The sequence below is a fragment of the Xyrauchen texanus genome, chromosome 4 (assembly GCF_025860055.1).
Source record: "Xyrauchen texanus isolate HMW12.3.18 chromosome 4, RBS_HiC_50CHRs, whole genome shotgun sequence".
NCBI classification, from domain to species: Eukaryota; Metazoa; Chordata; class Actinopteri; order Cypriniformes; family Catostomidae; genus Xyrauchen; species Xyrauchen texanus.
The window spans coordinates 25,462,747-25,477,011 of record NC_068279.1 but is presented as its reverse complement, the minus strand read 5'-3'; the positions used below and the strand labels follow the sequence as shown (position 1 = coordinate 25,477,011).

The 14,265-nt window shown below is 36.8% G+C and overlaps 1 protein-coding gene across 3 annotated transcripts in view; it reads left to right on the top strand.

Annotated features, from left to right (window-relative positions):
* Positions 1-730: 730 nt before the first annotated feature.
* The window catches only part of LOC127640510 (oligophrenin-1-like), a 46,357-nt gene continuing 32,822 nt past the window's right edge, over positions 731-14,265 (top strand). For all 3 annotated transcript variants that reach the window (XM_052123125.1, XM_052123118.1, XM_052123134.1), the window contains exons 1-8: positions 731-1,186; positions 6,601-6,696; positions 8,311-8,372; positions 9,064-9,135; positions 11,583-11,684; positions 12,859-12,966; positions 13,212-13,316; positions 14,025-14,157. In XM_052123125.1, the coding sequence (XP_051979085.1) occupies positions 1,033-1,186; positions 6,601-6,696; positions 8,311-8,372; positions 9,064-9,135; positions 11,583-11,684; positions 12,859-12,966; positions 13,212-13,316; positions 14,025-14,157 (832 nt within the window). In that variant the 5' untranslated portion in view covers positions 731-1,032. The remainder of the gene's footprint in view (positions 1,187-6,600; positions 6,697-8,310; positions 8,373-9,063; positions 9,136-11,582; positions 11,685-12,858; positions 12,967-13,211; positions 13,317-14,024; positions 14,158-14,265) is intronic.

Here is a 14,265-nt window from a genome sequence, read left to right as displayed (position 1 = left end):
CGTGAGAATAAAAGATGTTGGCAGTGATATGAGGCTTTGTAAATTGTTTATAGATCATTTAAAACAGACTCTGTCTCTTGGAGTTTCAGAATCTGTGGGTGGTTTAGAAATAGAACAAGTGGCTGGAATGGCAATTACCATGAAGTTTCAGGCCAGGCTTAGTGGTCCGGCCGTTGTCTCTGATTGGTCTAGCACGTTGAGTCTACATTATACCTAGAATAATAAACTGTTCATTGTGTAATTTCAATTCAATTGAAATTAAAAACGTTCAATGTCATTATTTAACTGTGAGTTTTGGTTTGGACCACTGCTTAAAAACGGAACAATGAAGCCATTGTCATTCGGTTATTGTAACTTTTCTCTGCGCTGATCAGGATGACCAATCGCAGCCCTTCATCGTAACTTGATTAGCCTTTTTTTTATTATTATTTTTGAGGCGGACTTCAACATGTATTGCAAGCAAAAATCCTTGAAATGAACACATTTGAACGTTTATAAATTTTAATACAAAATGCCAGCAGTAAAACAAAACAACGTCCAGAGATTTAAATGCTACTAAATTGAGGATTTGGCTTTGTGAGCCCCCATGCGCCCCCTAGAGGAATAAATCTGTATGTCCCTTAGGAAACGGTTAAGGTTATCTATCTAGGCACATTTCCTGCCCAATGATGTGGGAGTAGTCAGTATGTGGCCCTGCCCGCGTTTGCTAGTCATTCCTCTCCCACAACAAGGAAAAGTATAGAAACACGAGTACTTTCATTATCCGTACTTTTAAGCTCTACTTTGACATTAATCACACTCGAATGCAATAGTTTGTACAGCAACATCGCGTGCACAAGGAGAGCGGTGAATTCGTTTTTGCAACTGCATATCATCCAATGTGTCAAAAATTAAGAACTTTATCGAAACCGTTTAATCAGAATTAACTTGACTAATACAAGCGAGTGATCAAAAGATACGCATTTCAAGGTTTGTGCACTTTACTGTTAAGAAAAGACCGGCTCTCTTCACTGATCAATTAAAGGGGAGATAATGGGGCATCCTCCGCTCGAGTTCAGCGACTGCTACTCCGACAGTCCTGATTTCAGAGAGAGACTAAAATGCTACGAAAACGAGCTGGAAAGAACTAGCAGGTTCCTCAAGGATGTGATCAAGGACGGGAACAGTGTGATCAGCACTATTAAAGGTAAACATGGTCTTTTACAGCCCTCTGGGGAATGTGGATGGAGGTTTCCGCCTTGCCAAACCTACCAGATGAACAAATGCAGCGAATGAACATACACATTCAGTAGAGCATTGTTTTGCTTTTAGTAACGAAGTGCGCCTATTGACTTTTTGCATAAGCTTTCACTTGGGGGACAGTTGATGTTTTAAAAGGGATTATGAATTGTAAAGGGGAGGGAGTGAAGTGACAGATGGTGCGTATCTCTTTGGATGATCCCCCCTCTCTGAGATTCTGGCAAGCACTTAGGAGACAATCAGGAATGGGATGCGTTCTCAGATCCTGCTGCATTTTTTTATAGCATGCACCTTTAGTTTTGCAAACTAATTGAATGCAATTGAACGGGAACGTTTAGAGACAGTTTGCTGGGGTGCAGGATCTGATCCTATAAAATTCAAAACACTGATACACCTTCAAAACCTGTTTCAGCTGGTGAAGAGAGAGAGAGAGAGAGAGAGAGAGAGAGAGAGAGAGAGAGAGTGTGTAGGATGCAGCCCCATAGGCTAGGCATCTCTCTGAAGTGCTTTGATGGAGCACTGTAGAGATAGAAAGTTGGCTGTATTTAGAGATATAGACAGCACATTAATTATTATTGTATAGTTATGCTTCCCAGTGTTCGTGTTGACTATCAGTGTTAGATGACTTCCTTACTAAGTTTGAGAGTTTATGCTGACAGGTGGGTAGTATTCTCATTTATAATTCAATTGTTAAAGTGATAGTTCACTCAAAAATGAAAGTTCTCTCATCATATACTCAACCTCATGCCATCCCAGATGTGCATGTCTTTCTCCTGCTGAACACAAATAATTTTAGAAGAATGTCTCAGCTCTGTAATTCCATACAATGCAAGTGCATGGTTACCAACATTGTGAAGCTCCAAAAAACACATAAAGGCAGCATAAAAGTAATCAGTAGTTCAGTGGTTTAATCCATCTCTTCAGAAGTGATATGAAAGGTTTGGGTGAGAAACCAACCAATAATTAAGAAAAAAAGACTTGCAAAGACTAGAAAATACCTGTCATAGTGTGTCTGAAGTCATGGATTCAACAACTGGAGTTGTATGGATTAATTTTATGCTGTCTGTATGTTTTTTTTGGAGCTTCAAAGTTCTGGCACTCATTCACTTGCGTTGAATGGACCAACAGAACTGAGATACTCTTCTAAAAATCTTTGTTTGTTTTCAGCAGAAGAAAGTCTTACACATCTGGGATGGCATGAGGGTGAATAAATGATGAGAGAATTTTAAATTTTTGGTGAACTAAGCCTTCAAGTTTGTAGCTATAAAAGAGTTCATGCCTGGTCCTCCATCAGCAATAATTTGATGATTCAGCTCTAATTTATCTCCAAGTTCAAGGCTTCTCAAACTTCCTTCCTTAATTTCAAGGGAAGTCATAAAATCAGTAGGCTAGTTTTTTTTAAAAACTTGTAATCAGATAGTATATTTATGTGTTTATTTTGACAATGGGAAGATGATAGCTTTAGCCATTACACAGCAGATTTCATTATTGAACTGTGTAGATCATGTGTACAGACAGTCTGTAATTTGATGACTGCGGTCTGCGCTCAGATGCTTCCATTGTCTTGGAAAAAGTCTTCAGTGGCTTACTTCAGTCAAATATGCGGTGTGATCTGGCGTTGACACCTGAAGAAAACACTGGTGGACAGTTGAATGCAATGCCCGAACTCACAATAAAGAAATGTCTTCCAAGAAAGTTTTCACACTGTCGGCACTTTCTGAAGTCATATGACCTGACTCATTGGTTTTAAACTGCCTACTTCCTTTGACTATGTTAATGTTTTGCACTTTTTGAGGAATATACTGGGTATTGGGGAGATATGAAACTTCACACAGGAAGTTGAGAATTTCCTTTTCTCCAACATTGAGGAACCTCTTTGAACATCTATTGCTCCTCTTATGAACAAACAGAGCTACAGATTCATCTTAAACGGATAGTTCATGCAAAAATAAAAACTGTCATCATGAACTCAACCCTTATGTTGTTCCAAACCTGTATCACTTTCTTTTTTTTTTGTGGAAAACAAAAGGAGATGTTATAGGCTGAATAACCGCTTCAGTATTCGATGAAACAATTAGAATTTTTGGGTGAACTATCCCTTCACACAAATGCGCCAAAACAAGTACCAAGTACCACTACAGTACCAATACAAAAAGTGAGCTTGTTATTTAGGCGGCTATGAGAACAGACAGAGGATACTTTAATAAAAACATTCATAAAGATTCCAAAGTTGTGGTTTATATATTGGGTAAGGTCCACAAATAAAAGATTTTTATAGCATCCCCACATTCAAACACTTTTCTTTTGTCATGTTTTTAGTCAGAGTGCACTGACTGGTCCTTCAGCTTGGTCTATTTCTCTTGTACCAGGATGTGGTTCTCGGCTACAGCTGTAGTTAGTAGTTTATAACCTGCATGCTGTGACTCACATTCAAACATCTGTTACATCAGCCCCTTCCTACATTACAAGATTAACATTGCTCCTCCCCACTCTTTGAGTGTTATGTGTGTTTGAGAGGGCCGAACAGGGCAGGTTTTGTGATCTGGTTTGGAGAGTGAAGTCTGTCATGCCAGCTCCTCATGCAGACAAACACACTCTTTGTGCCCTTTGCATCAGAGGGGATATAATCATTTAAGCCATGTCCTCTGTTAGCTCTGTTAGCGCTGCTTATTTCACAGAGCAAGCAGGCCTATGGCACAGGCCAAAGAAGAAAGATGAAGGGCTTTCCTCACATGGCTGTTGTTCAGAAAGGGAGCTTTATGTCATGTTAAGACAATTTTGCAGAAACGAAATATACTTTTTCTTCTTTGTGGCCTTTACACCACTGGAAACAAGTATATAGAGCATGAACATAAATCAAAAAAGCAAACTTAATTCATCCATCACAACAAAAAGCAGTCTTTCCTGTTCACTTATTGTACCTGCCTGTCTTTGTGAAATTTAACCATTTAGAATCAAAATACAGAGGATTTGGACCAATCAATGAGGAGAATCAATTAAAAGGTATACAGGCAATTATAACAAATATTAAACCAATTAAAGACCACAACTCTTTAAGTAACAAGAACAAAGATGGAAATCCCAGTGTGAATTTTTTACGCTTTGGAACCTCTTAACCCAGTGTTGCTCCATGGAGAATGTCCCAGTAATTAGTGTACTGTAAAATTATTTTGATGACCAATGTGTGATAAATGACAAGCAACTGAGAAGCACGTGCTGAACCACTGGTTCACGGCAGGGGCAATCTGTTGCCTATCGTAAACTGGCTGCAATTTTCCACTGACCTAAGAGCCGAATGGTGATGTGACTACTGCAAACATAAAAAAAACATGGGACATCACAGTGTGATTGTTTGTTTTTACTCTTGTTTTTGAGGACATATTTAAACATTCGGATTAATGCAATCCATCGCTATTACTTTGCTCAACAAGATTGTCAGAGATGACATCATAAAGACGACAGGTGATGTAATTACTAGGGCTGTTAATCGCTTAAAAATTTTAATCAAATTAAACTTGTAATTTGATTAAATTGGAAATTGTTCTTAGGTATTGCTGAACCTCTGAATTAAAAATTAAAACTAATGGTTTATAACCACCATACTTACATTTATGAATACTAAACTTTGCCAACAAAAGCAGAACATTAATCAAATAATATTCCTTATGAAAAGACATGTCATAGCTGAAAAAACCGAATAAAACATTTTCAAAACAAAGTTGAAAGCTGGGAATATTATGATCTCTAACAATCTTGCAGAAATCAGACCAAAAACAAGTCGAGTAGGGACAACTCCAAAATAAATAAAAAAAAAATTCCGCCTGCAGACCACAAAATGTAAAGAATACATCGACATCACAATTAAATCTCTCTACAAGAAAATAATTAGTGAGGTAGTACTTATAAATACGTTTGAAGGAAGTCTCAATCCAGCCACACCCTGCGTTAACACCCTGTGTTGTTCTTGTTTGGGTTGTCTGATTTCATGTTATATACACATATATACATATTCTCTCAGACAATAATCAAATCTTTAACTCCGAGACTAAATCTTTGATCCTTCTTGTGAAAACACTACTCATGGGCAAAAGTAGCATGACTAAACGGGTGACCGAAAACCCATCATCTCCTCCACAGAACTCTTGGCTTAAAAGCACATGTGTAAATGGCAGGATGAGGTTAATATGATGTATTTATGAATTTATATCTGTAAAGCACATATATGGGATTACATAAATCATAAATATTATCTTGCAAATTATAAATGTGATTACATTTTGGGGGACTTTGTATTTTATTTTATTTTCTCCCCTTTTTCTCCCCAATTTGGAATGCCCGATTCCTAATGTGCTCTAAGCCCTCATGATGGCGTAGTGACTCACCTCAATCTGGGTGGAGGATAGCGAATCTCAGTTGTCTAAACATCTGAGACCATCAATCCGCACATCTTATCACATGGTTTCTGAGCATGTTACTGTGGAGACATTGCGCGTGTAGAGGCTTCACCCTATTCTCCGCGGCATCCACGCACAACACGCTACGCTCCCCACCGAGAGCGAGAACCACATTATAGCGACCACAAGGAGGTTATCCCATGTGACTGTTCCCTCCCTAGCAACCGGGCCAATTTGGTTGCTTAGGAGACCTGACTGGAGTCACTCAGCACGCCCTGGATTCAAACTCGTGACTCCAGGGGTGGTAATCAGCGTCTTTATTCACTGAGCTACACAGGCCCCTGGGAACATTGTATTAAAAACACAAGATATGTAAAAATAATTTATCTTCTGACATATTTTTTAAAGCCATGATGGTAAAAACAGCTATTTGTCATTTTTGTGTTGGGGCCAGTGAAAATTTTGCCAGAGCCAGTAAAAATCTGAAGCACTGGCCCAACCGGTCCAGTGGATAAAATCCTTAGCGTTTAGACCTGCTAACAGTGGCCTGTCTTGTGTATGTTCTGGCAGTGAATCTTTGTAGAGAGTTTGAAACATTATTCCACTCCACAACATCTGATTTCATTTACTAATAAAGCTCCTTTTCTTATTGTGGGTCCATAATTAATAGCTGCTTATACTAAATGGCAAGCAACCAAGCAATATGGTGAAATGTTGTTTGTGTTTTAATTTCCTGGCCATGGTTGTCTTTCTGTCTTTAGTAAAACCGCGAGAGTGTGTGTAGAGTTTCATATGAGCTGGATTTGAAACTTGGGTGGGGTTAAGGTTCCAGAGTGTGGAGTCCATATATTGCATCAGTAAATGGTTTTCCATTGATGTTCATTCATATGTAGCAATTTATATTTGGTAAAAAAACAAAAATAAGGATTTTTCTATGTTCTCTTTATGGTTTTATTGTTGCCTCCAGATTACTCGCTTGCTGTGCAGAAGTTCTCTCATACCCTTCAGTCATTCCAGTTTGATTTCATCGGTGACACTCTGACCGATGATGAGATGAACATTGGTGAGTCTCAGCACATCACTGACAGTTCTGATTGGTCTGCATATAGCCAAGTTTTAACCTGATTGGAGCTCCTCTGTGCGTCCATTTCATTTAAGACCTGATTGTTGTTTTATAAGATTTACCAATAACTAATAAATAAGTCTAAAATTGTGAATATAGGCAAAAAATTATCAGTCACACTGATTATTTCTATTTCTATCATTTTATGGTCATCATGATCTCACTTTTGTTCGGTTCTGAGTATTTGTGTAAATGTGCATGAATGTAGAACATATAAAAATGTGTTGGTATTAGGGCTGCAACACCTAATCGATAAAATCGTTAATTTTCGATAATGGAAATCATCTACAATGAATTTCATTATCAATTAGTTGGATATTTGCGGTAAGCACGGAGAAGCCCAGTCAGTGACGTCATTTCACAGACAAGTGAAAAATATGTTGCATTATGAAACTCATTTGAAAAAATACGGAGACAAGTAAACTCGAATGAGCATGCGAGCGCACGCATCCACGTCAATAAAACCGATCGCAATGGAGAAATGGATTTTGATTGAACGCAATCATTTTGATTAAACTATCCAACATTATACCATGATTTCAGTTTCATTGTAATACATTTTGCAGCTTTCTTGGATATCAGACTGAAGTCTCAGCAGTCAAGGTGCCGATTTATAATGTTTTTTTTCCTGCTCATGTATGCGCATGTAATAGTGTGAGCACCGGGATGAGTCTTTTCAGCACAAGAGTGAATTTGCATAGGGTTTACAGATGATTGTACTATATTAAACTGTATACAATGCTGAATATAATGTACAATCATGCTAACGCTCCTGGTATTTAAAAGTCCTCCAGATAATGCCACAAGTAATGTCTGATTTCACTAGTAAATTTATACAATGCAATCAGAATTTTACTGTATAAGCAGACACAATTTTTTGAAAAGAATAATTTAGAAACATGTAGTCATTGACAAAAAAAACATTTTAAAACCTATAATATTGAAATACTTAAATGTATGTAATCAGTGACAGTGTACAAGCATATTGTATGTATCTAACATAATTATTTATTTTTCAGCTGGGCAGAATTATTAATATTTCTATTCTGGTATTACCATTTCCCTCTGCTGGGCTGATTTTTTTGACCCACTCCATCCCCTATGTGTCATTTTACTCATTAACGATAAGCACTTTTTGTCAAGTTTTAAAAGTAAAGGTTGTAAACTGTTTCACATATGTTCTGAAAGTAATAATAATACATTCAAACTTAAATTTTCACGATTCAGGCTTTGTTCAAAGTTTGTGAGAGTATATAATTGTGAATTTAGTACTGTAAATCAAACCAAATCCTTACGCCCTTTAATCATTTCAGGTTTTTTGAAAAATCATATTTTAATAAAATAGAGGAAATGAAATAAAAATGTTTATCCTATTAATCGATTAATCGTAGAAATAATCGAAGATTAATTATCAAAATAATCGTTAGTTGCAGCCCTAGTTGGTATTTGAAAGTGCTTGAGTGTACAGTACATGCATGTTTGCAAGTCTGTCTGTGGCAGCATCTGTGTTTTTAGATTGGGTGTTTACGTGACCACATATTTTTACCTTCACAGCTGAGTCATTTCGAGAGTTTGCTGGTCTTCTGCAGGACGTGGAAGAGGGCCGGATGATGGTGGTTGGTAGCGTGCATTTCTTTCCGTGCCCTTAAAAATAGTCAATCAAAATCTAGATATATATATACAAAGAGCACATGTATGACATATAGATATTTTATGCCAATCATTAAACTTCTGTAGAAAAGATCCCATTGCTGAGTGCCAATTAAACATGGTTTGGTTCATTTTATTGAGAGGTTTATATCGTAAAACCAAGTTATAGTGTTTGAGCTGCCAAACTAAGTGTGGAATCGCTTTAAACGCTGACCTGAATCGCTCTCAATTTTTGAGCACAATCATTAATCTTATCTGTAACATCTAATCCTGTATAACTGGAAAGTCCAGATTCAAACAGAAATGACCTCTTCCTTCCCCAAGAGGTGCACAGCATATGCTCAAGTAGTTATTTTTTAAAATATTATTAATTCACCATCATAACTCAGTTAAGTACATGCCAGGACTGAAACACATATCTGTTGCTGCTACATGAAGAAGGTTACAGTGGTTCAAATACCTCTCCAGTGTTGCACATGGGCCCCTGCCATTTTGTCACTCAGTGGGATCCTAAACTACTTGCTTTATTGTGACAGCTCCTAACCTCTGAACTGCATGTGTTGAATAAGAGCTGGGACAAGACTTTCTGTTATAGTTACAGTAGGACATTTAAGGAACACTCTCTCTTTCTTTTCTGTGTCACTTTCTTTGCTGCAGGTCCAGAATGCCTGTGACTTGCTCATTAAACCTTTGGAAAAGTTTAGAAAAGAACAGATTGGAGTCACAAAGGTGAGTTATTCGGATAAGCACACACCCACACACACACACACACACATACACAAGTCAAGTCAGTTTTATTTGTATAGCACTTTTCAAAACACACATTGTTTCAAAGCAGCTTTACAGAAGACCAGGCATTAACAGAATTAAACTGTAATTAAACTGTAACTGACTTAGAGACATCATTGTGTAGTTTCAGACACACACACACACACACACACACACACACACACACACACACACACACACACACACACACACACACACACACACACACACAAAGAGTAAGACACTGAAGTGAGGCATAACAATATTGCAGGACATATTTAGAATAACCAAAGGGTCCAAAATTAACTTTTTGCCACACTTGACAAAGGCAGTGTTTTCTTGAGTATTTACAATCATTTACTCACTTCTTAAGATGTTTTCTTGAGTAGACAGTTTAGATGATGTATTGCTTGCATCACTGACATCCGCAAGGGTCAGACTGTTATTCATACAATTCCATTTAAACCATGTAATGTTGCAGTTTCTAATAAAGATTAGATTTGTATCAATTTGCTCTCCTTTTCAGTTGCATTAAGTGCTTGTAAAGTGTTTATTTTGGACCCTGTGTGTTTGTTTACACACCCAAAGAACACACACATCACATGACCACATACTGACCACATGACCACATCTTCTTCCTGTCTGATTCAAAGCAAAGGGTACCACCTACCATAGCACACACAAATGCATACATAAATGCATATGCATGCACTAAAAAATAGAAAGTGTGCAACTGCGAGTTGTTTTGTTTGAGGGCATGTTAAAGGAATAGTTCACCCCAAAATGTCCTCATCATTTACTTGTCCTCATGCCATCCCAGATGTGTTTGACTATCTTTCTTCTGCAGAACACAAACTAAGATTTTTATAAGAATATCTCAACTTTGTAGGTCTTTACAATGCAAGTTAATGGTGGACAGAAGCTCCAAAAAGCACATAAAAGTAATCCATACAACTCCAGTGGTTAAATCCATATCATCAGAAGTGATATAAGTGTGGGTGAGAAACAAATCAATATTTGAGTCATTTTCTACTATAAATCTCCACGTTCACTTCCACATTCTTCTTTTTTTGTTTTAATTTGATTCACTTTCTTCATGCATATCGCAACCTACTGGCCGAGGCTGGTCATACAAGGAGATTTATAGTAAAAAATTACTTAAAGGAATGTTCCGAGTTCAATACAAGTTAAGCTCAATCAACAGCATTTTTGGCATAATGTTAATTACCTCAAAAATTTATTTTGAATCCCTTTTCCTTATAACTATGGAAGTGAATGTGGCCAATTTTTGGAGGGTTTAAACCGAAATGTAAAGCTTATTATTTTTAAAGCGCTTGCATTAATTCTTCTGTTAAAACTTGTGTATATGTCATTTTTACATTCATTTTTGGGTTTTAGGGTTTGTTGACATTATGGTCAATAAGTTGTAAAATTGAATACTTTACACAGAAAAGGTTAGTAAGGGATTTTATCAAACTAAAATAATTTGTACAAACATATCCTTTATGTCTTGTGGCTAAACTTTTGAAACAGAGAGTGTTTTAACATTCAAAAATTGGCACCCATTCCCTTCCGTTGTAAGTGCCTCACTGGAACACAGATTGGTCACACTTTATTTTAGGTGGTCTTAACTACTATGTACTAACAAGAAATACATACAAGACTATGTATTGACTGTGTAACTACATGTTGTTCTGTAAAATTACCTCATTTATTGCTTCTGAGGTTGAGGCACGGATAGGTTTAGGAGTAAGGATAGGGTTAGGATTAGGGGTTAGAGTTAGGTTTTGGGTTAAGGGTTGGGTTAGGGGTAAAGTTAACAGTGTAACTAAAAAATATTATACAGCTGAAATATTATTCAAAACATTTTCTTTTGCAGACGAAAGATAGTAATACACATCTGGGATGGCATGACGGTGAGTAAATGATGAGAGAATTTTCAGAAGAACTTTAAGTTAAGAAGAACTTTAGGTTTGAGCCACTCACCGATACACTCTAGAATGGAACATTTTGTCAGCTATCGAAGCTTCCATGGAAAAACTATTAGAAAGGTAGGAGGAATTACAAACCATTGCGGTTAAGAAGGAAAGAAGATAATTTATTGAAAAAAAATGACACATGGAAAGTTTCAAAATCCCAACGACTCTCAGTTGGATCAGGCTAAGCCAATGCGCTTCAGTTCACATTACGGAAATCTCACTAACATTTAAGTTATGTTTCAGTATGGCCACTCAAAGAGATTATTGGTCATAAGGAACCAGTTACAAGTTTATATGGTCTCTTTTCTGTTTTGTTTTTATTAAGAATTGGTTTAGCCAACAGAAAGTTCATTAGTGCACCTTGGGTTTTACAATTTGCTCACTGGAACACTTCCACTTATGATTTTTATTTGTATGTTGTGTTTCCAGGAGAGACGAAAAAAGTTTGAGAAGGAGAGTGAGAAGTATTACTCTCAGTTGGACAAACATGTGAACCTGTCATCAAAGAAAAAGGAGACACAGCTACAGGAGGTAGAGATGAATGATAAAATAACATGAACATAGGGGTGGGCAGTAGGGCTGCAACTAACGATTATTTTAATAATTGATTAATCTAACGATTATTAAAATGATTATTCGACAATTCGCCAATTATTGCAAAGATGAATCATAAGCTCTTAACTGATTATTCAGCTTGTGTACCGACTTAAAAGGTTGGATTAAACATGCTTACTAACAATAAAGAGGACAAAATCATAATTTGCAATCTACATCACCTGAAGCTGTTTGGAAATGTTAGTGTGCATCTGGACTGTGATCTGTGTAATTCTTCCTCTCCTCAGTTAGGCGCGAGCTGCAGTGCTGCTCTCATGTGTCATCATTACAGTTTAATGTGATCTCATGTTACGTTAAATGAGATCAAACGACTTCTCGACAATTAACATATTTATCAAAATTTTTTTATTTTCAACATTGTCGATAATGTCGACTAATCCTTTCAGCCCTATTGGGCAATATGACCAGAATCTTTTATCATGGTAAAAACTATATAAAATTCTATGTCACGTAACTGGAAATGTATTGTAGTTATTTTGGTTATTTTCTCCTTTATTTTAGAACTTTATGGAAGCAAACTAAAATATAAGATTTTTCTTTTAAAAATAAATACATTTTAAGTCTCACATTAGTGCAAAAACAGCTATGTAACACTTAAAATACTCAAAAAATACTAAAACGTATTTTACAAAACATATAGTTCTAGTTTTAATACCTGTCTGAATTCCCTGACTCTAAAATTCTGATTGGATGAGCCACCTTGGAAGCAGTTTAGAAATATGCAATCTGTGCACACCTGTGAAGGTACATAGTTTGAATTTTATAATTAATACATCATGTGGTGATGTTGCTCAGCAACTACAAACCACATAACTCAACTTTGGGTTGTGCCAAACAACAGACTTTAACAACAGGGTCTTCCTTTTCTTGACTTATTTGGGACACGCCTCGTTCTGTATTTTATTACTGCCTTTTCCTTGTTGCTCTCACATATAAAAAACGTAAAGCAGTCCTTCCCACTGATAGCCACACAAATATATGTACCGTGATATAAACAGTATAGCAAAATCTCTATTTGACATGTCTACTATGTACATATATGTGTGGAGCTTTGTTTATTTATGTGTGTTTTACGTGTGTGTGTTTGCAGTCCGATGAACTGTTGGGTAAGGAGCGTCAGGCATTTTACGAGTCGTCTGTTGAGTATGTGTTCCAGATCCAACAAGTTCAAGACAGGAAGTTTGATGTTGTGGAGCCTGTGCGTGTGAACATCCTCTTCCTTAAGCACTCACACACATACTCACTCCTATATTTATATGCCGTATGTGTATTGTAGTAACAGATGTGTGTTTGTAGAGACATCTGCAGGTGCACGGATGAGAACTAGACTGTAACACACATACTGACTTTATTCAAACTAACATTAGCATTGATTAAAGCATGTTATTTTCCTATTAGTTGTGTTTATCCTTGTATGGGTTTGTCCATGTGTGTGATTGACAGGTTTTGGCGTTTCTGCAGAGCATCTTAACTCTGAATAATCTGACAGTGGAGATGACGCAGGACTTTCTTCCTTACAAGCAGGAGCTTCAGCTCAGCCTACAGAATGTGAGAACTTCACCAGTCAATAATCACTCTGTCCTTAATGTATATAATCGCTTGATCAGAGCACCTGAACACGAGCCGATCAATATGTGGGTCTGTTGATTTGACCTCGACTCTGTCTTTGTACTTTCTGAATATCAGTGAGTAGTCATCTAGCACATGTTTTTTTTCCTAAGAGTCTTTCAGAACTCAACAATAAGGATTTTTTTTAAGGTTTGGTCAAGCCAGTAGTTCAGATTTTAAACTTTCCCTACAAACATTTTCATTTGCGCCACCACAGAAAAATGTGTCAGAAATATATATTTATATTTTTCACTTAATGATTCTTTACAAAAATTACTACATATAATTAATAAAATGTTTAATCTTCAATAATAGATGGACAAAAATTTAACCTTAATAATGTAACCCCCTTAAAGTTTTCAAACACTTTTGATGTTTTATTTGCATGAGTGCAAAACATTACTATTTTGTTTGATTCTTCCATGACCATCAAAGTCACATAGTCACTAGTAATTCAGGCAGTTTCAACAAAACTTCACTTATGTTTGCCAAGACACCACCACAATTATTATATTTCTAGTGGTATTGTAAACATGCTGGTTTGAAAAGTGCAGAAAATGGAAAATATTGGACCACTAATGCAACAACTTAATAAGTTTGTTAAATGCAGATTGTTAAGCATCAAAACTGCATCTGTTGTTGTCATAGACCCGTAACCACTTTGAGAGCACCAGAGAGGAGATGGAAGAGCTAATGAAGCGGATGAAACAGCCGGCACAGATCTGTATTAGACAAGGCCAGCAGCCAACCATGGAGGGATACCTCTACGTACAGGAGAAATGTGAGTGCTCCTGCATCCTAATGCAAGTGTACTACATGTGTGGGATGATGGTGATTACCATAGACAACAACTTTAACTCATCCCATAGTGTGTTTAAATGGAAAGTGA